This window comes from Misgurnus anguillicaudatus, chromosome 17 (assembly GCF_027580225.2).
Source record: "Misgurnus anguillicaudatus chromosome 17, ASM2758022v2, whole genome shotgun sequence".
Lineage (NCBI taxonomy): Eukaryota > Metazoa > Chordata > Actinopteri > Cypriniformes > Cobitidae > Misgurnus > Misgurnus anguillicaudatus.
Window position 1 is genome coordinate 25,175,757 of NC_073353.2, and position 21,180 is coordinate 25,196,936.

Here is a 21,180-nt window from a genome sequence, read left to right on the forward strand (position 1 = left end):
GAGCTGGGCTGGACAATTTCAACCGCATGGGCATGCAGAATACTGCTCATTTTAGCGCCTTTTTGCGGGACAAATTGTTTAAAATCACTTGAAATGTTAACTTTTGCAAGCCTTTGAAACACGTGCAAATGATAAACTTTCACTATTTAACCGCATGCGAGCCGAACCGTGGGTCGATCACGGTCACGGATTAACGTCGATCTGTCACACCACTAACACAAATTAAACATACTGTATATAATCATGCAAACATACCTTTATCTTGCTCTTTTTTCTCATCCTCGGTCCTTTTCTTTTTTCTCTTTTCGGTCCCAGAGGGATATATCCTTTTTTGTGACATGTCAAATGGCTCATCATTGTTTACAGTGAGTGACGACATTGTGCACTTGCGCGCCGACTAAAACGCCTGACTAAAACGCTAGCACTGCAGACACATAGTTGTCTGCAAATCAAAATGTTCTTGTCTTTAATTATTCATTTATAAATTTGTATTCATTCATTCATCCATTTATATTACCTGTTTAAGTTATTTAATTGTATAAAAAAAAAAAAAATTGGGGCGGGGGCCCTAAGCAGCCGCTTGGTTCGCTTATGCCTCGGGCCGGCCCTGGCTGCCAGTAGAGCCGCTAATTTAGTAAACGCATCTGTGGGTCGTTTTTGGGGAAATGGACAAACGATCTAAACAACTGCAAGGGTTGGAGGATAGGTTGGTTTATTACACAGCTCGTTGGAATGCTTGATTCTGATTGGCCAGTCACGAGTCGACATTTGCAGGTTTGTTATTCCCAGATAACAACCGCTCAAAACTAATAACACACGGTAGCCCGGATGCTGCAAATCATATAGGTACAGTTTAATATTACATAAAAATGAAATATATGTTATTAGTAGACATATATTTACATGAGATTATATTTACAAATGATTAAACCAATCATTCATAGTGTGTTCGTGACATTTGAAGTTAAGTCTTGTCTTATCTTAAAAGAAAAGTAAAGGTGTTTTCCTCGCTGAAGGTCTGCATTCATTAAAAGCAATTAAAAAAAAATACATTTCAAATCAATATTTAATATTCCTTACCTTACTTTTTAGGGAAATAGCCATGTAATAATTGGGATAATGTACAGCTTGTTGTTATCGCAAAATAAGCCCCATCAGTGTGATACAAGACCTCCACTTCGTGTCAGGTCCTGATCACACTGTTAGGGCTAATTTTTGCACACTGCAAAAAATGATGTGTTAATTTTTAACACATTGTGTGTGTCATGCCATTTAAGACGTTATTTCATGTTAAAATAAAATAAAGGGCCAACACAAGTTGTGTTAAAAACAGTGATGGGAGTAACAGGTTACAAAGTAATTCCATTACTGTAATTCCACTCCTTTTAGCGGTAATTAACATGTAACAAAGTATTTTTTTTAAATCAAGTAACGCAGTTACAATTACTGAAATTTAAATGAGCTGGTTACTCGTGTTACTCTATTTTGTGATAAATGAACACTTGCAGACAAGACATTTCTGATGACTAACACGAGTAACCAACTCATTTAAATTTCAGTAATTGTAACTGCGTTACTTGATTAAAAAAAATACTTCGTTACATGTTAATTACCGCTAAAAGTAGTGGAATTACAGTAATGGAATTACTTTGTAACCTGTTACTCCCATCACTGTTTTTAACACAACTTGTGTTGGCCCTTTCATTTATTGTAACATGAAATAACGCCTTAAATGGCATGACACACATAATGTGTAAAAAATTAACACATCATTTCTTGCAGTACATTAACAACCTGCTGCCTATACATTATCAACAACCTGCTGCCTAAGGTACTTAAGCCACACCTATAAGTTATGCTACTCTGTTTTGACTGGTCTGGAATTTTAAAACTGACACCAACGAAAATGCTTGAGAACATGCTCAGGCGTTTGTTATTCTTAAAGTCCTCTAAATGATCTGGAACACTTACTGTTTGTCGTAATTCACTGAAAAGTTTTTCTTCTGCTCTTGTCAAATCTTTAATCTCTGCATTTCTCTTCTCTTCCTCCATCTAATACACAGAGATATCACCAATCAAAACCAAAGAATAAAACTGAAAGGGTATGAAACTCAAACGTACCAATCATCCAATGCGAAAATCTGCAATTACCTGCTGTTTTTTAAGTTTCTGCTGTACTTTAAGGTTTTTCTTTCTGTATAAAAACAACAAACTGTAGTGTCAGATTTGTTTTGTGATAAATGAGTCACATGCACTTTGAAATACTGTACAACAATTATATTTCAATTATTATGCCTCTCAAAAAAGTTGCAGAGAAAAGGTGTGTTGATCATTTGTCAAACACAGGAAATTTAGGTGATTCCACAGAAAAATTACAAACGCATGACACTTATGACATTGCTTGCTACATCAAGGAGCCCAGCTCCATTCAAAACAGATGGCTAACACATCAATGCTATCTGGCATTAAAGAGAGTCATAATGTACTACAATTTTGCCAAATTTAACTTCTTGTTAAAATAAATGATTAATTCAACTCACTCCTGTTGGTATGTTTCATCTTCAGAATCTTCAGGTTCCTCTGGTTCATCACAGCTCCTGAAATAAAAAAAAGTCTTTAAATATCTTTAAATAAGACAAGGTAATATTTTCTTTATTTTCTGTTTTACAATGCTTTTATTTTATTATTTTCCTTTCATGGCTTGTAGTGGCTTCCCTTTCAGCCACTTTTAGTGGTTAAGTATGTTTGGCACTATACTTCAAGTCTAAAGAAAGAAGATTTTTATTGTAATAAGAGGTAAATCCACCACAAGAAGACAGAGCATCATGACTATTATATCAACAAAATATGTTAATAACTGAATGGCACATACATGACCAATGTTCCAAATAAAATAATATGTGTCAAATTGATGCAAAGTGTCAAAGGTGCATACTGTCATTTGAAATGTGACTGAATAAAATAAATCTGTGTATTGCTTGAATAAAAAATGTCTTTGAATTTCTAAAGACTTTTTGCTGCCTTTATCCTACTGTATAAGGCTGAATTAAACAAACCTAAATCTTTTGTCTGAATTCATTCGACAGAACCATTTTTTAGGGAGCTTATCCTTGTCAGTGCCATCAGGGAGTTTACGCCACGTTCGACAATCATCACACTGAACCCAGTCCTGTTTAAGATCATCCCTTCACAATTAACAAGAAAACAAGATTTATATATGTTAATATGGTAAATAAACTGGTTAAAAGCAACACTACATTTTTCATGTTTAATTGTATACTAACAGTATATTCTCCAAAGGTATTGTGCCGTTTTGACCTATTTTATTGTACTTCACATTCCAATACTCTTCTAGCTTCTTATCCAAAGTCTTCATGGTTGATCTAGGGACAAATAATAAACATTTCTACGCATAATCATTTTCTTTGTTTTACTAGCATTATTCTTGAAAAGTATTTCACTCACCTGTACTCTTCTGTGTTGTTAAAGTCCTGCTTGTTATGAGTTGGCGTGAGGAAGTTGCACTCTATCACTGCAATGACTCCCACTCCCACTGCCTTCTTATTTGCCTATTGTGAAAACAAGGTTGGAAATGCACATATCAAAATAGTAAATATGCGATAAGCATTACCATGTACTAAATATTAAAATATTCCAAGACTCGGTTAACACCCAAGAAAGTTTTCACCCTATTTTGGCATCTGACACGCTCGTAGGCTTTGATGAGCCTGTTTTTATGGTACATCATGACACCATAATGTTCCTGACTCTTAGGGTTGAATCCAAATGTGATCGGGATACTTCTTCTCTGTGAAAAACAGACTTAAGGAATGTCACTGTATTTTTTTGTACTTTATTTACTAGGTATACCTTAATAGGCCTTTAAACAACCACTTTTTTATTTTACTATAAATGTAACTGTTCCATGTTGACCTCATGAAATTAGACCCATAAAACTGCAATATTTTTATGAAGCTGTTTTTAAACAATGTGCATTATGGAAAATGCAAATTACTAGACATCACTAACTACAGTAACTTGAAATTTGTCAATGACTGTGTTTTCTAGTTACACAAGGGTTTCTTGGGGAAATGAGGAATCACAGATTAAATGGATACCTTTTCCTTGAGAAAGCTGGGTATGTATTTCTCTGTGACAGCATGTGCTAGGCTTTTAGCAATCAGCTCAGTTTTCACTATCTGTCCACGAACAATAATCTGCATTCTTGGCTTTAAGTAGAGGATACTACAGTATGCCTAAAGAGCAACATACACACAGACACACTTCTGTTTTATTTATTTACATCCAAACTATCACGTAGTCACAACCACAATATCATTATAGTGATTTTATACAGGTAAGTAATTTCTAATTTAACACAAAAGCAAAGGTCAAGTACACACTCGCAAGGATCGCTTGTATTTGTCAATTTCATCCTCATACACGTCATCTGGAATCTGGATGTCATATTGGTCCGCCTCAAAGTCAAACTCAGATTCTCTGTAATAAAAACAAGATGGATGTGCTTTAGTATTTGCAGAACATCTAAATGTGTCTTTCTCAATCTTGCACCTGTTTCTTCCCTAAAACAAAACATATAGGTGAACTGCACACTCTCCCTGGGCGACATACTCACTTGCAGAGATTCCAGATGATTATTCGTGTTCCCGTGGAGCCACTGGAATCTTGTGTGATGGCTTTAAACTCTGAATGAAGCTCTTCTTCTGTTTGGAACAGAGAGTATCGCAGGATGGCTTGGAGACTTTCTTTATGCTCCACCTCAGGATGGAGTAAAATATAGGGTCAAGGATCAAGATGTAAAACATATGTGAGAAAACAGCTTTATATAAGAAACCCAAAACACTGTTGTTTGCCTTTTAGCCATTTCCTCCCTCTTTTAGGAAATAAGGATATTTGACTCTCCAATGCATTTGAATGTGACAATTGGTACAACGACCTTCTCCATTTGAGTGTCATTAAGGTATGTTTGGGACAGCATGCCTACGCACATAGACTCTCCCTTCTTTGAAAACACAATGGCGTCTTTTCCCAAGTGCATGGAGCCTGATTTAAATCCATTGCCATACATACCAACAGGGGCGTGGCCCCTTACTGTCTTTTTATCACTGAAGCCCAAACTAACAGAGAGAAAAACAAAGCTAATTAGTAGTGCTTAACCAATATATTGACCAGGTTGATTAATCTGATATTAGTAAAAAGTTGTGCAACTCGACAACACTTGTACACACTTGTAAAGCACAGTGCTGGCAATGCTAAAGTCATTTTATTGTTTTATGTATTATATATTTCTATGGTCGTAACAATAAACGCAGAAATGTAAGACAACATGTTGCCTGGTATTCTTTACTTACCCCAGCATTCTATACATCTTGTGAAAATCCATTCCTGCTCCATTATCAATAAAAGTAAGACAGTCTTGACCTCCAATTCTTGTTTTATCAATCCAGAACGTTTTAGCTTTAACATCTGGGTCGTAGGCATTGTCTAAGAGGCAGTATATGTAAATGATTGTCAAATTATGCAGATTTAGTCTATCGTTTAATAAATGATGGTAAGCACACATAGTAGGAAAAACAAATAGTATGGAAGTCAATAGGTACTGTCAAATGTGTGCTTACTATTTTCAAAATATCTTCTTTTGTGTTTTATTTAGAACTGGCTTGAACATTTGCTTAATTGTTTGGCTGTTTTGAGGTTTATGTAGCGCTAATGAAGTGTGTAGTTTGCAAACCACCATTAAATAAAAAAAAGGTGGAAGACATTCTTTTTGGAGGTGTGCTACAGTAAATGTACTAGCATGCCCCAAAGCGAAGGCGTTTTAGCATGGCCAGCAGCACTGAGCAGCATAGTAAAAACGCACCATGAGTAAACAGAGACAGAGAATGAGCAAACAGTATAATAAATTATTCTATTTTTAATTATTAGAAGTAATGAAATGATGGATTATGGATCCCCAAGAATATTATTTTGATTGTGAAAAATACCTAAAAAAAATCTAAAAATGCAGGTCAGGTGTAAGATCATGAGGAGGCGCAAGGCCCTGTGCAGTCGCACTTGGCACAGCCATTGCAACGGTTTTGCTGATGGGTGCTCAACTAAACACAATAACCTGACTTCAGGGTTCAGACTACTGTCTTTAGCTATGTGAATAATGCTATGAAAAAACTGTGTAAGTCCCTTTATATAAAAACTTCTGCCAAATGCATGCATTTAAATGAAATGAAATCAAATACAATTTAACTGTTACTTTAATTCTGCAAGAATTTAATAAAAAATGTATGACACAACGATTCCATGATATTCAGAAACATAGTTATGATAAATATCATATTTTCAAAATGATGAGAACTAACACTCACCTATCAGCTCAGCAATGGCACTGAATGACCAGGTGTGGCTGGTAGAGTTGGTGTGAAGGAACCTTGGATTGACCTACAAAATAGACAAAGCAATGAAATTCACAAAGGATACATATGTAACCACAAACGAATGTAATGTTATTCAATAGATTACATTTTTTCGCAAATAAAGTGAATTAGACTGTGAACTTATTAAAAGCAAACATTTTATTCATTAATAAAGTGAATTAGATTGTGAATTTGTAAAAAAAACATTTTTTTTAATAAAAAGTTATTTATATTGAATATTTTAATGAAAAACAGCTGCCTAACTGAAGCAATCTTCGCGCCACGCGGCTTTTCATATTGCTAAGCAACCACCGAGTCAGCTGTCTTGTCAATCAAATATTAAAGCGTGAGCGCTCTTTTGCTGTTAACTGTAATATTAGCAGAAACTTTAAAAAGAGGACACTTGCTCTGACCTTGTTTGGGGGTGAGAGGTGAACAAACACGCAGGAGAGAGTGAGCGAGTGGAGTCCGGTTCTTCAAAGCAACTGTTAACTTCCTTCACAACAACGTAAGGCCCGCCTTTCCCCTCATTCGATTGGACAATGGAAAGACGTTAATGACGTCGGGCGCTTCTCCGCTCTCAGCGCTCCTTCAAAAGCGCGTGCGCGGCAGGCGGCAGAAAACCGCAAGGCGTTCGGCGCGCATAACCAGCGCGCCAACGCGCCCTGCCCATAGAATATCATTCAAAAAAGGCGCCTGCAACTGCCATAAACGATTTTGGTGTGACTGGGTAGGACTCGCCCCTTACAGTGCATACAACCATGCACAATAAGCTACCATGTATTTTTATAATTTTCATGTTTTCTGTCATTTTCTTATATTATTTTTCTTCGTTTACTATTTTCTAGTGTAAATTCAATATTTATTATGATGGTTTTGGAAAAAATACTAATGTAAAACTTTGAGTTGCACTCTGAGGTGCGTCAGATTGTCAGCTGAGTGGTCAGAACATCTAAGCAAATAACATGTTGTTATAAAGGAAGACGGATGACGAGAGTGACGCGATTAATGTCATATAAACACACAATCTGACATTTTGTATCCAGGTAAAGTTGCTTATCCTGCATTTGATTGAGGTAAACTGTATTAAGAGCATATTTAATGAAATTAGCACATATTGTTATTAATAAAAATGTAAAGGGGATAGCATATTGGCATGTTTTTTTAATGTGGTGTATTTGACATCTAGAATAAAGTAACAAAATAAACTAAATACAATTAATATTAAATAAAAAAAATTATATTAACCTATTTATAAAGTAAAACTAACCAAATGCTTAAATAAAAATGAAACCATCCTTTGGGTAAACAAGCTGAGTTAAAATGGACAACTCAACTTGATGGGTCAGGTTAGCCCAGTGTGTGTTCTGTCCTAGGCTAAAAACAACCCAATTTGGGTTGTTTATAAATTTAAAGTGTAGTGCTCTGATATGGCTTGCTGGACTTCATTAAAGTAAAAAATTGTGAATGAGATGGGTGGGGTAACGGATCATGTTTTAATTCCTGCTATTGAAAATGTGCTGTAGTGAGGAGAGGTCAGTTTAGTTGCTAGCCAGACCGATAAACAAGAACAGACCGGAAGTTAACTTTTGGTCAGGCGCATCATGCAACACGCATGCATCCGATGAAATCGTAGACCAGGGCTATTCAAATCTTACCCTGGAGGGCCAGAGCACTGCAAATTTTAGCTTTAACCCTGATCAAACACACCCAAGCAAGCTAATCAAGGTCTTCATGATCACTAGACAATCACAGGTGGTTAAGTTTGATTAGGATTGTAGCTAAACTCTGTAGTGCTCGGCCCTCCAGGGTAAGATTTGAATAGCCCTGCCGACGGTTTGGAACAAATACCTTGTGAAAAAATACAAATGATTTGGTTTCCAAAAGACGAATGACAACAGTAAGGTGGAATTTAAGTTTGGGCCACAAACGCTGTTTGTTTGTTGCTGTTGCGCTGAAACCGTCTTAACAGTTTATGTGTGTTCCTTGATGGAAGAATGAACACGCAGAACTGTCGGTGTGTGTGAAAAATGTAAAAGCGCAGACCAGGCTGTACGCATAGTCCAGTCTATATGCATTTATTCTCATCTAAGTTTGCTGAACAACTGGTATTGATACAAAATGCAGTAATACACTCTTAAAAATAATGGTGCTTAAAAGGATCTTCACAGCGATGCCATAAAAGAACCATTTCTGGTTCCTCAAAGAACCATTTCATTCTTAAATTTTCATAATCTAATCTAAAGAACCATTTTCACAAAAAAATGTTTGTGAAACAGAAATGTTCTTTTGATGTTAAAGGTTCTTTATGGAACCATTTAGACAAAAAGGTTCTTCAAAGGCATTGTGAAGCACCATTATTTTTAAGAGTGTATGACAAGAATAAAACAAAATTTTTAATTTTATCCATTTCAGTGGGTTTCACAAATTAATTGGGCAAATTTGGTGATTTTATCACGTGTTAACTCGTAACCTTTTAGGTAATTTCTGAGGACTGTTACGTTTAATTAATTATTTGTAATATTTTGACTGCCCATTAGGCCTGATAAGGACCTTGGAAATAATGCATAGTTTGATTTAGATTTTTCCTGCATTTCATTTGTGTGCATAATGTGAACCTAAATGATTTGCATGATATAGCAATTTATCCACTAAATTGTAATGTTTTTTTATTAAGCATTGTAACCTGTGTATTTTGGTGATAACATTTGTAACAACTATTTATATAAGCTGTTTTTATGTTTATGTTCTCTAAGATTGGGAAATGTTCAGTATTGTTCTGTAGTACAATGGTGTCCATTTGTTTGCTGCAAATTTAAAGAGAATGCAAATGTGGGCAAGGACATTTTGCTTGTAAATTCAACCCTATTTTGAGTGAAACAGAACTGAAAGCAAAAATGCATTAATGACTGAAGGATCAGCACACATCCCACAAACCTAAATACACACATAAGCACATGCCATTATGACAAAATTAATCTAGATTTAGTCATTAAAAAATCTTATTCATTATTTCCTTTTTTTATTCCCTGGCAATAAAAAATAGCACAGCACATCAAATAAGACCTACATAACCACTCTGCATGGACACCAATGATCAACTGCTGATCATTAACTTTTTATTGATCATTTAGAAAATTAATACATCATTTATAGACAATTAAAGATGACCTAAAACCACTGACACTGGTAAACCTTACAGTGCTAACAGCCATTATGTACCTTATTCAGCAAACAGTCATTATATAACTTATTAATGATATTTGAAGCTTTTAAGTCATTGTGTCTATATAATATGATATTCCTCATGTAATATCAAGTAGGCCTACATACCGTGCAGAGTGGGATCCCTCTTTCTGTTTGAACCGACATTCTTGCTATGATTCATCAACTCACCTATGACTGTTTAAGTATACAAGAGGTATGGACTTAAAAACAGGGGAGTGACCAAACAGACAGTGTGGGATCTACAAGAATAAATTACAATTCATTAGCGGTATTGTTTATTTTTATTTGTTATAATTTGCACTATTGTAGCATTAATTGTTCATTATTATTCCTATATTGTCACCAACTCTTTGGACTATCTTTTATGCTTTGGTAAAATTCAGTTACATTTAAATGTATGATTTTGTGTACATTATACATTTGGCAGACGCCTTTATTCGAAGTGCATTTATAGGTTAAGTTAATTTGTAAGATTTCTTTTTACAATTAATTCAATGAATCCTTTGTTGACCTGGTCACTAATCAACTAGGTTATTCTTCTATTCCAAGTACTGTTAGTAGTCAATAAAACATTTAATTCATCCTTTTACAGTAGCCACATTTTTAAACAATTTATTTTAATAAAATTAAAACCAATTTTTTACATTTTAATAAAATGTTTTTTTTTCCTTTAAAAATAATCATCTGCAATGTCAATTTATATATTTTTTTTATAAACATAATTATTTTATGAAAGCATGTCTGATAAATACAAAGACATATAATAATACATATAGACATATAAACCAGATGATGCTGAAAATGAGTTAAGAAATTAAACTTCTGAGATATTTACTATAAAAAAGAAGCAATGTGTTTTAAAGTGTGTTTCTTGCATTACTACACAATTTCTTTAATTTTTACTTTGGCTCTGCGAAACAGCAGAGGGCGCTGTTGATTTAGCGTAGGTACAGTTCTATGTTACCAGCGAACACGTGCTAGATAGTAACATAACAAACCTATCCATACTTTATAAAGTGCAGCCAGTGTTGGATTAACTTTCACTGGCATACCACTGCTTTACAAAGAACTTTACAGGCATGTTTTCTCTAAGCACACCCTGAACCTCACCTTTATTTACTATTATTAGAATTGTGGAGAAAATGAATTGAGTGCAACTAAAACTTCATTGATGTCCCCTTACAATAATTACCCGGTTTTTGTAGTAAAAGTGTTGTAACCATGTTTTTTTTGTGTGTTGATTACATTAGCAAAATGTTGTGTTTAACCATGGTTAATTTTCGTAGGGTCCTTCTTCAGTTTCAATAAATCTATATACAGAGATATACATTATAGTATCGTCTGTATTTAAACCTATGATTAATATAAAAAAGATATAAATAGATAAATGCTTTACCTCAAAACACCAAATACTCCTGAATAAGCTCTTCGTGAAGTAAGTGTGCGCAAACCGATCGTCGTATGACATCACAGTATCGCGGTACTTGGATGTCATACAGCGATCTGTCTGCACAGCACACACAAATAAGGTCGAACACACAGAACACACCAGACAAGTGACTAGACAAGTGACTGCACAGGGTTGGAGTTCTTTAATAAAGTGAATCTCGCGGGCAGTTGAGAGCCGTGGATATATATAACACACATACACAGACGTATAGCCACACACATTAAATACACTGCATGTTATATACTGAAAGTTAGTAACTTATAGCGTTGCTTCATTATGGATAAATAAAGCACGATGTTTGTCTAGGTGGTCTTCTCCACCCGGTCACTGCCGCGTGTTTCCTGAAGACACAGGGGAGCCAGAGATCCACTTAAAGCAGGACAGGCACGAATGCGTGCACACGGGGCTTTAGTAAACGCCTCTATGGCTGCTGCGGCCACTCCTCCTGAAACAACAGCACTGTGTGTTTTCATTGCCGTTTAATGAAAATGACGACTAAAAAGTAAAGTGCAACGACTTTTTGAAGGACTCCGGCTGATTTACAGCTTCACGCAGGAGACGTGCATGCGCAGCGCCGTCCGCGATCCAAGTGATCGGTCTGGAGAGATCTACAGGACAAACCGCGATTCCTTCAGGCTGTTGTGTATTTATACACACGCGATGCGTTTAGCATCATCTACGGGTGATTCATTCAGCAGAGCCCTTAAATGGATGTATTTTCTTTAAAGAAATATATATATTTGGAATACTACAATCCTCGCTGCATCGTAAAAGCTTTTATTGACACTTATTAGGATCTCCAAAGGACGCATGATCATTGTGCACGTTTCAATAGAGATACATGCAACATCAACGCATCGGGAGTTTTCGGCGATACGTAGAGGAATGAAAGCATAGAGTTGCCCAAACCAACACAGAACCCAAAGTCTTTGTCATTGGAGCCATTGTGGAAATGGAGGGTAATAATGATCATAATCCAAAAGCAGAGAAGAGATTTGCGCTCTGGTACATGGGCTGGTCTGCTCTGGACCGGAGGACCACGTTGCCCATGTTGCCGTGGCTGGTGGCGGAGATCCGAAGGAAAAGTGAAAAAAACGAGTCTGGTCCTGCACAGGCCAGGGAAGTTCAGCTGCTCCTTTCACCTCCTCTGATCCGATGTGTGCCCGCAAACAGCAGCAACCCGTCCGTCTTCATATTCGAGCATAAAGCACAGTTTATTTCCAGGTTTATCCACAACAGTCATGATTTATCTTATTTTGCCTACCTGATCAGAAGTCAACCCGACAACCCCGAGTCTGACATGGCATGCCATGTGTTCAAGGCGTGTGATCCAAACCAGGTCTGTATGGAAACTAAAATAACAGTTTTGCCACAATGCCACCTTATCACAATGTGATGCTTTTACATATATGTATCAATCCCATGGTTCCAATGATGGTGTATATTGTAAATTATAATACAACTTGAAGAACATAATTAGATACTTAAACCTTTATAAATGTATACGTTACATATATGTTACATACATATACTGTACAAATAGATGCATTAATGCTCTCATTTAATAGAGTTTAAGTTTTCTTTTGTTATTCCCTTCTTTTTTATATCCCATAATGCACCATGCTAAACTTTTACAGTGCATGTGAGAATGCACCATGCTCACTGGTCTGCTGTATGATTGACAGGTCTTTGTCAGCTGGATAAATGCCAGTATGTAGGGCACTATTGCAGCAGGGGAATTAGTTTGGAATTGCATCATGTAAAGATGGGTCAGATCTCTCCTGTGCCTGGCACATAGAGAAAGGATTAATCACATTATGTTTAGGACCATGCCCCCCAAGAATATCATAATCCCCCATAAAGCATAGTGATCTGATTCATTGAAACAACAATAACCATAATGCACCGCAGCTGGATCTGTGTATACTCTGGATCAGTCATATTGAAATATAATATATACCTTTTCAATGCACTTGCGAGAAATTTAGATAAGTTTGAGACATGGATTGCATTGTGTGTTTGTGATTAAGCACATTTTGTCTTCTCAAAGATAAATTAACTTTAATAATCAGTGAATGTGAGGCAAGGAAATGTTCTCTTCTCTGAGCTGTAAGCTCCAGAGGCATAACATGTACCTTGCTGTCATGTGTTATGCAAGAATAAACTGGCTGGATAGCAACACGTGCTAGAAGAACTAGTATGTGGAATGTGTTTTCACTCCTGTCTTCTTAAAATGGCTGCTAGGTCATTTGCGACCGTTTAGCCATATAAATATCTTCTTGTATTAATGCCCTCAAACAAAACCTTTCCAGATGCCAGTGAAGAGAGACAGTTCAACCTTTTTATGGTGTGGAGGAACCCACTGTTCCCTAATTTATAACTTCTTATTTAGCATAGTATAGCCCACTCAGTGTAAGGCCAATAATTTTACTCTTCATAATGATATACTCAGATGATTGCAGTCATTTTTGTTACTTATCCGTAAGCGGCAATGTGATTCTGTTGTGGGCAGTTGTTGTTATTATTATAAAGAGATCTTGTGTATGAGCCACTAGCGTGGCCAGGATTCACAATGTGGGTGGGCCCAGAGAAAATCAGGTGGGCCTTAACCAAAAATGCATCTGTTATCAAAATATACAAACACACAACTACACCAGCTTCAATATATCACCGTTTAATAAGAACAAAAGCCTGTATGGGGGCCCTATTTTAACAATCTAAGCGCAATGTGCAATAAACCCATTAGACTCTCATCTCCTTTACAAGCCAGTTGCGCTGGCGCCATACCGATTCCATATTTTGGCAGAATTTGTAAACTAAAAAACTAAGCGGAGGAAGAAAACCACCAGTTTAAGATTGATATAAAAAATTGCGTTGTTTTTATTTGTAATGAAATTGCTATTTTTTGGTATTAAAACCTTTACAAGTCGTTTTCTTTCAGTCATGGAAGTAAAAATAGCAGGCTTTAAGGGGCTGTCCACACGGAGACGCATATCACTGTATACGTATAAACTTGTTATCGTATTGCCGTTTCGTCCACACGGATCCGGCGTTTTGAGAGAGTGAAACCGCTATTTTTTGAAAGTGGATAAATCTGAAATCGACACCCTTGCGGTTTCGTGTGTACAGCCAATCCGTATATTTTGTGAAGTGAAAACGTCATCACATCACGTGTCGGAAGCGTAACACGTAACAGCAACAACAATAACGGCGGACTACGTGATTGTGTTCGTGCTACAGAAGCTATTAAAGCCTACTAGCTTTATTACAGCAAAATCTACCTTCTATGCAATTGTGGTGAGCAACAAGCGATAATGGACAACAACATACGTTGGTTATGCGCATGCTCAAAGTCGTCTTCGTGTATAGTGTATATCTGTGGCAGAATTACAGCGCCCCATACTGGTCCGGCATATATACTACACCGCTTTCAGTCGGTTTCAGTGGTTTCGTGTTTACGGATTATTTTTTTAGAACAAGGAAAAAAATTATCGGATAGGGAATGCACCGGCTTCGTGTGGACAAAGCCTTAATTGCTGTAAATGTATTGATAGCCCAGATGATCAGTGTTATCTCAAAGAATATTTTACAAATATGCAAGAAAAGCTTTGTACTTTAAAAATACTTTAAATAGTTGCCTAATTTGTTGGTATTTGAAGTTTCGAGAAATCTCGTTTTTTGGTTGTGCATTCCAATTAAAGGAATATTCCATTTTCTTAAAAGAAAAATCCAGATAATTTACTCACCACCATGTCATCCAAAATGTTGATGTCTTTCTTTGTTCAGTCGAGAAGAAATTATGTTTTTTGAGGATTTTTCTAATTTTAATGGACTTTAATAGAGCCCAACAACATTTAATACTTAACTCAACACTTAACAGTTTTTTTCAACGGAGTTTCAAAGGACTATAAACAATCCCAAACGAGACATAAGGGTCTTGTCTAGCGAAACGATTGTCATTTTTGACAAGAAAAATAAAAAAGATCCACTTTTAAACCACAACTTCTCATCCACCCATAGCTACGCGACTGGTATGAGCTGTGGCATACAGTATTACATTTTGTGCAAATGCTCATGACACATAATGGCATGAGAGTTTAAATTGATTCATGTCCTGAACTTTTGCACCTTTCAAGCCATACTCAAACTGTATGTACTCAACTGTCCTATAAATAAAGTCCACAATCCGCACAGGATATAAACCACTTACCTTTAAAGCAATTGCATCCCAAGTTGGAGAATTGGAATGTGTCCCATTTTGTCCAACTGCCATAAATACCTTGTAGTTGGTGGTATTCCCATTATGGCAGCTAGCTATGATTAAACTGATTGATGTCATGCTTTCCAGACTGGAAAAGGGTGATCATTGACATTTATTTCTCTGTATTTTGGCACTGTATGATGACATCATTATATAAGATATTTGTTATTTTGTGTTTCATTGCAAATAATTCATTAGACTCTAAAAATGTCTGGCGAGGGCACTGCAGTAGTGGGTCACTGGATAGCAGTCACTGTTTTTGTTGAAAGTGTATTATCACTGAACAGTTACTGTGCCTTTTGACTATCAGGTCAAAAAATTATCTGACCGTTGCTGATTATTCAGGCTGGTTTAACTAGGTTAGAAAGTGACAACAAGAAAGTCTGTACATTTTCCTGGGAAACAAGTCTGTTGAAAACACAGACACACCCTTATTGCTTCTTCTACAAACTCTGCCCTATAAGCCTGTATGATTGTGTTTGCTTTTCCTTCTGATTTCAAGAAGCTCTTTCTCTCAACTACTCTGTGATTTTCCATATGTTAGCCTTGAGTTTTAAATGTATGTTTTTATTCAACTGAAACCGTAGTTATGGGGAAGCATGCAGTGAACGACGAGTATTTTTGCTTTCTGTGTTTTGATTTATTGTCTTGGCTCCAAGTTTCTGCAGTGACTCTATGAGCACAAACTACAACTAGTTGTTTATGTTTTCTGAAAATGTAAGTGTTGTTTGACTGCATAAATGTTAATGCTATGATGCAAGGGTTGCCACTGGATTGATATATGGTTGTTTCAGTGTTTTGAGTTTATGTTAGTGCATTACAACACAATTGCTAGGATGCCCTGGGTGGTCGCCGTCTGGCCAAAAATTTTAAAATTGAAGGTTTAGCGATCGTCTGGTCTCTAGATTTGACTTGGGTAAGATTTTTACAGCCTCTTATCATCCACTAAGTGAAAATACTAAATCACTTGGAAAAGTAACAGCATTTGGCTGGATGGTCCAATATTGCGTTTTTTGCTGTTTTTTCCAGCAGGATTTGGGATGAGATAATACCGATATCTGTGTGGTCTAGGGCTGCACGATTATGACATAAATCATAATTGGCATTTATTATTACTGATGATTAATGACTTTTTTTACTTTCTTTAAAGCAGCTGCATGGCAAATTCTAACATCCAAGACTAAATAATATAATGTAAATAACAAATAATTATGGGAGTAATGTTGTTGGTACAAAATCGCAAACTAATGACTAAAAGACACGTCAACTCATCAATTTAAAAATCTTTGATTCACCACTGTATTTGGTGCCCAACCATACTTCCAAAATGCACAGAAATGAGCACCAATGGACAGCTGTAATTGAGGCTTTTAATTAATTGTTTTTCCCGTAATTGTAATCCCGATTAGTTTTTCGATTAATTGTGCGGCCCTAGTGGGGTCTGAAGTGACCCTCCTTCTTTGCAACAGAAGTGTTGCCATGTACACTGAGGTCAAGTGTAAGTTTCCAACCAGCTCGCATGTTCTGCAGCTGTGTACAGGAAGGTTAACCCTTTTTCGAATCGTATTTTTATTATACATTGTTTTAATAAAGGTGATTGTGATATCTCACAAGGCTTTAACTTGCGCGTAAACGTTATTCGACTTTGTAGAAAGACAAAAATATTTAAGCTATATCGCCAGTAGGGCTGTCACAATGACCATGTTTACATGCACTCTCATAATGCGATTATAATGGGATTTTGGCAATACTGTGATTATACTTTACCTCATGTAAACACAATACTTCAATAAAAATAATGCGATTAAGTCAAAATCGCACAAGTATAATCGTATTAAAAGAGGTGGCATACGCCGTTTTTAATCGCAGTATGCGTCCATGTAAACGCTTTAATTGCATTATACCACACTAACTGAAGTGCGAGTGTGTTTTAGTCACGCACCTTAAAGCGTAGCTAAACCCCCGGTCAGAGCCTGACTCCGCCCACTGGCAAAATTTGAAAAATGCAAGAAAAGTGGGCAGTTCCCAACGGAGATAGAGGGGACGAACTAAGCTTGTACCAAGTGTGTGGTGAGATCGTAACAAGGGAGTGGTCAGCTTGAATCTGCTTACGTCACGAGTCATGTCTTGGACTCAACATCCAATAGGAAAATTCAACTGCAGTAGCCACCGTTCAACCTGAAAAGGGCAGCACTCAGACGTTTTTACACCATATATTGCAGTATTGAAACACTTTATATCCAAATGTCAAAAAAGTTACAAAAATTGATGAACAGCACTAATAAAGCATCATTCTTACAGATCATTAACTAAAAAAAGTTGGTTTAGGGTTTAGTTACTCTTTAAAGGATTAGTCTATTTTCTTTAAAAAATTCCAGATAATATGCTCACCACCATGTCATCCAAATTTTGATGTCTTTCTTTGTTCAGTTGAGAAGAAATAATGTTTTTTAAGGAAAACATTCCAGGATTTTTCTCATTTTAATGGACTTTAATGGACCCCAACACTTAACACTTACAGTAACTCAACACTTAACAGTTTTTTCAAAGCAGTTTCAAAGGACTCATTTTTGACATTTAAAAAAAAAATGTACTTTTAAACCACAACTTATCGTCTATTTCCGGTCCTGTGATGCGCCAGCACGACCTCACGCAATACGTCGTCACGTCAAGAGGTCACGGATGACGAATGCGGAACTACGCCCCAGTGTTACATGTGTGGAGAAAGAGGACCGTTCCGACATTGTTTATTTCTGAGAGAGCTTTTTAGGAAGATCCTAAGGCATTACAGACCCAACCAAAATTTTGTTGTTGTTTACATGTCACATCACAGAACAAGGATGCAGCTGTCCCTGTTCAATCATTTTATGTCACCTTTAAAGAAATTCTGCAAAAAAGCAGTATGAATTGCCAGGTAAAACATACATTTCCTAAACAGCAATTCCAAATTTAGGGAAGTGAAAGATGCTATTCTTAATGATCTGTAAGGAATTTCTTTTTTCCAGCAACTACAGACATGTAGTCTAGTACTAACATGACCCAAGAAGTATTGGCTGCTATTTGAGGCCTGTTACGGTATAGTTAGTTTAATTTGATTGCATTTTTATTTTCAGTAATTTTTCAGACACTTTATTGTGTTTATTTCTTATGAAGAATTTTCAGTTTTTAAAAGATATTATGTAGGTTCATTAAATAATTACTTTTAAATTTGTGTTATGTATTGTGTATTATTATTATTATTTACTGCCAGGTAAACCTTGCAAAAGATTTAATCTAAATAATCACAACAATGTGTGAAAAATATTTCATAAACAAACAAAAACATCTATGAGAATTAAACATTAAAGCCCTAAAACAGGCAATTAATCATCATAATCAGCACAATTTATTAGACATTTAACCGTCAGCCAAATTTCATAACCGTGGCAGCCCTAATCTAGCTTGGTCCAACCAGACTCTCATACATTAATTTCATTTGTACAGAGAGTCTGGCCACGCTCCATTGCAAAGCATTACTTCCATTAAGGAGAGTCCTCTGTTGAAGTTTAAAACTATTGGATCTGCCCAGAGTCACTCTGAATCTGCCATAACCAATCGCTAACATTTGGTCGTGACGTATGTCACTCAGTCTGGAGCACGACCTCAAAGTCATCGTTCTTAGCCACCCCATCTGTTCGCTGATTGGACCTGCAGATTTTTGCCGGAGAAAACGAAACTCTACACAGCAGTCCCAGACGTTGTACTGAAGCGAAATGAAAATTAAGCAGAAGCACGTAGGAGGGCGGAGCCAGGCTAGCCCTAATCGCCAGCCACCCCACAATTACCGATATGAATTTTGGTCAATATCACCCAGTCCTTAAAAGCACACTAGTTGATTTGTTGGAATTAGCAAATAGTATTAATGATGATGATGATTACCACTAATAAAATCAATGGGCACAATTTCTACACAAGCCCATTAAAGCAGTTATTTGGTATTTCCATTAACTGCATATTTGGAAAGCAACATGCCTGGTCTCTGTCACAGTGCAGTGTTTATTTCTCAAGCTTTCTTTTGTTTCAGCACATTTGTCAGTCTCATGCTTATCTTTGGAAACATAGATAAGTGTGCACAGCATTGAGATATGTTTAGCTTGCTCTGTTACTGTCTTGAACGTAATCAGTTTGACCTTGGTATGGCGCCTCGTCTTTTTGGATTGAGCACTCAGTAGCCATTACAAGGCATTTGTTTCTGGCAGATTTGTTTGTATATTGACTGGATCATTTTTCACGCCACTGTTTTCCACTTTGTGTGCATACCGTGCAACACTAATGTATCACTGAGCATGGTGATGCAAACGTCTCGTTCGAGCTATTTGACTCAAAATGCTGTTTTTTTCATCATTATTTTCTCTCTATATCTGTTTGTTTTGGTTGTGACCCTTGAATGTAGCTTCAGGGATTTACCATGTATGTAGATAACAGAAGTAAGTATAAGGCAAAGCTTGTGGTAGTCACGTAGAATAGGCCAGTCAAGCGTGATTTTCCAGTCTAGTATGAGCTGGTTTGTTGTCTGTCAAACGTCTATGTGCCTGTTTCTAGCTTTCCATATTCTTGCTGACACCTGGCCTAAGTCTGTCATCAAACTCTTTATCTCATTTTGTGTTCTGTTAAAAGACGCATATTGCTAATGTAAATCTGTTTTATTTGCTATTTTCTTGCACGTACACACCCGGGTCAGTGGCAGATGCAGTGGCACAAGTGATTTTCGTCTTCATTTATTTCAAAATATATTAGACCTTTGCAATTATTTAATGTACTAGGGTGTCCTGCTAATGTTCAGACATACAGTATGTCTAGGATTTGAGGGATTTGCTTTTCTTGGCTGGTCAGGTTTCATTTTAAATGGTCGATAATGTAGTATCAGGTGGCTGAGTGTAGGCCTCAAAAGCACTCTGAAGATGGATTTATATCCATTTGGCTTCTTTAATGTTCGCTTGGGTTTCTTTTTCTAACATTGTTGAGTCTGGCTTAGCTTGTGTATTATTAACTTGGAGATCGGTGAACCTAGTTAGTCATACAGGCTGCATTTCTCCTTTTAAAAGTTTACAACTGAGTCTTTTTATGGAGGCTGTGTCCTTGTTTGCCCTTTAGTGTGTTTAAATAAAATGTTTATTGTTACGCTAATACCTTATCATCTTCACCAGGTCCCTGAGGTTATTAGTGGCATCAGACAGGTGTCCAAAACCGCTCTTAAAGAGGAAAGCAAGCCCAAACAAGAGAATGATGAGTCCTTCTACAACTCCCAAAAGTTTGAAGTGCTCTACTGTGGAAATGTAACGGTCAACCAAAAAAAAGCCCCTTCCACTCTCATCGACGATTGCATCGACAAATTTCGTCAGCATGGGATCGAACGCAAGAGACTTATCAACGGACGGCGCGGCTCTACTGAAGCCCCCGTGGAGTTCATTATGGGAGAAGACCCTCTAAGTGCCTCCCTTTGTGAAGTTGAGGAACCTGAGGCCGAATTGGAGCCTAGCTCGATTGATGAGGAGCTGTCGGAGGTGGGCAATGAGAAACCGGAATTGCTAAGTGGTCACAGCGCGGGTAACCTGCGAGGAATTTTTCCCGAATGCATCCTAGAGGACTCTGGGTTTGGGGAGCAGCAGGAATTTCGGACACGCTGTAGCAGCCTAGCCGGTAACCTGCAGAAGAGACCCAGAGAGACTGGCAAGGGGTCGACACGTAGGAGACATGCCAGCGCACCCAATAACGTGCAGCCATCAGACGCTGATAAGAATCGTACAATGCTGTTCCAGGTACTGATGCAATCC

General features: G+C 36.9%; 2 protein-coding genes across 3 annotated transcripts in view; one reads left to right on the forward strand and one right to left on the reverse strand.

Moving 5' to 3' along the window:
* The window catches only part of morc3a (MORC family CW-type zinc finger 3a), a 40,362-nt gene extending 30,522 nt beyond the window's left edge, over positions 1–9,840 (reverse strand). Inside the window, exons 1-14 of the mRNA XM_055215272.2 lie at positions 9,762–9,840; positions 6,381–6,453; positions 5,373–5,505; positions 4,915–5,138; positions 4,637–4,790; positions 4,404–4,500; positions 4,119–4,256; positions 3,689–3,808; positions 3,466–3,569; positions 3,285–3,383; positions 3,057–3,185; positions 2,541–2,597; positions 2,152–2,194; positions 1,972–2,052 (exon numbers count right to left, since the gene is read on the reverse strand). Of these exons, the coding sequence (XP_055071247.2) occupies positions 1,972–2,052; positions 2,152–2,194; positions 2,541–2,597; positions 3,057–3,185; positions 3,285–3,383; positions 3,466–3,569; positions 3,689–3,808; positions 4,119–4,256; positions 4,404–4,500; positions 4,637–4,790; positions 4,915–5,138; positions 5,373–5,505; positions 6,381–6,453; positions 9,762–9,800 (1,491 nt within the window). The 5' untranslated portion in view covers positions 9,801–9,840. The remainder of the gene's footprint in view (positions 1–1,971; positions 2,053–2,151; positions 2,195–2,540; positions 2,598–3,056; positions 3,186–3,284; positions 3,384–3,465; positions 3,570–3,688; positions 3,809–4,118; positions 4,257–4,403; positions 4,501–4,636; positions 4,791–4,914; positions 5,139–5,372; positions 5,506–6,380; positions 6,454–9,761) is intronic.
* A 2,218-nt stretch (positions 9,841–12,058) lies between these two features.
* The window catches only part of tbc1d4 (TBC1 domain family, member 4), a 49,474-nt gene continuing 40,352 nt past the window's right edge, over positions 12,059–21,180 (forward strand). For both annotated transcript variants that reach the window (XM_055215276.2, XM_055215277.2), the window contains exons 1-2: positions 12,059–12,445; positions 20,554–21,165. In XM_055215276.2, coding sequence (XP_055071251.2) covers positions 12,059–12,445; positions 20,554–21,165 — 999 coding nt within the window. The remainder of the gene's footprint in view (positions 12,446–20,553; positions 21,166–21,180) is intronic.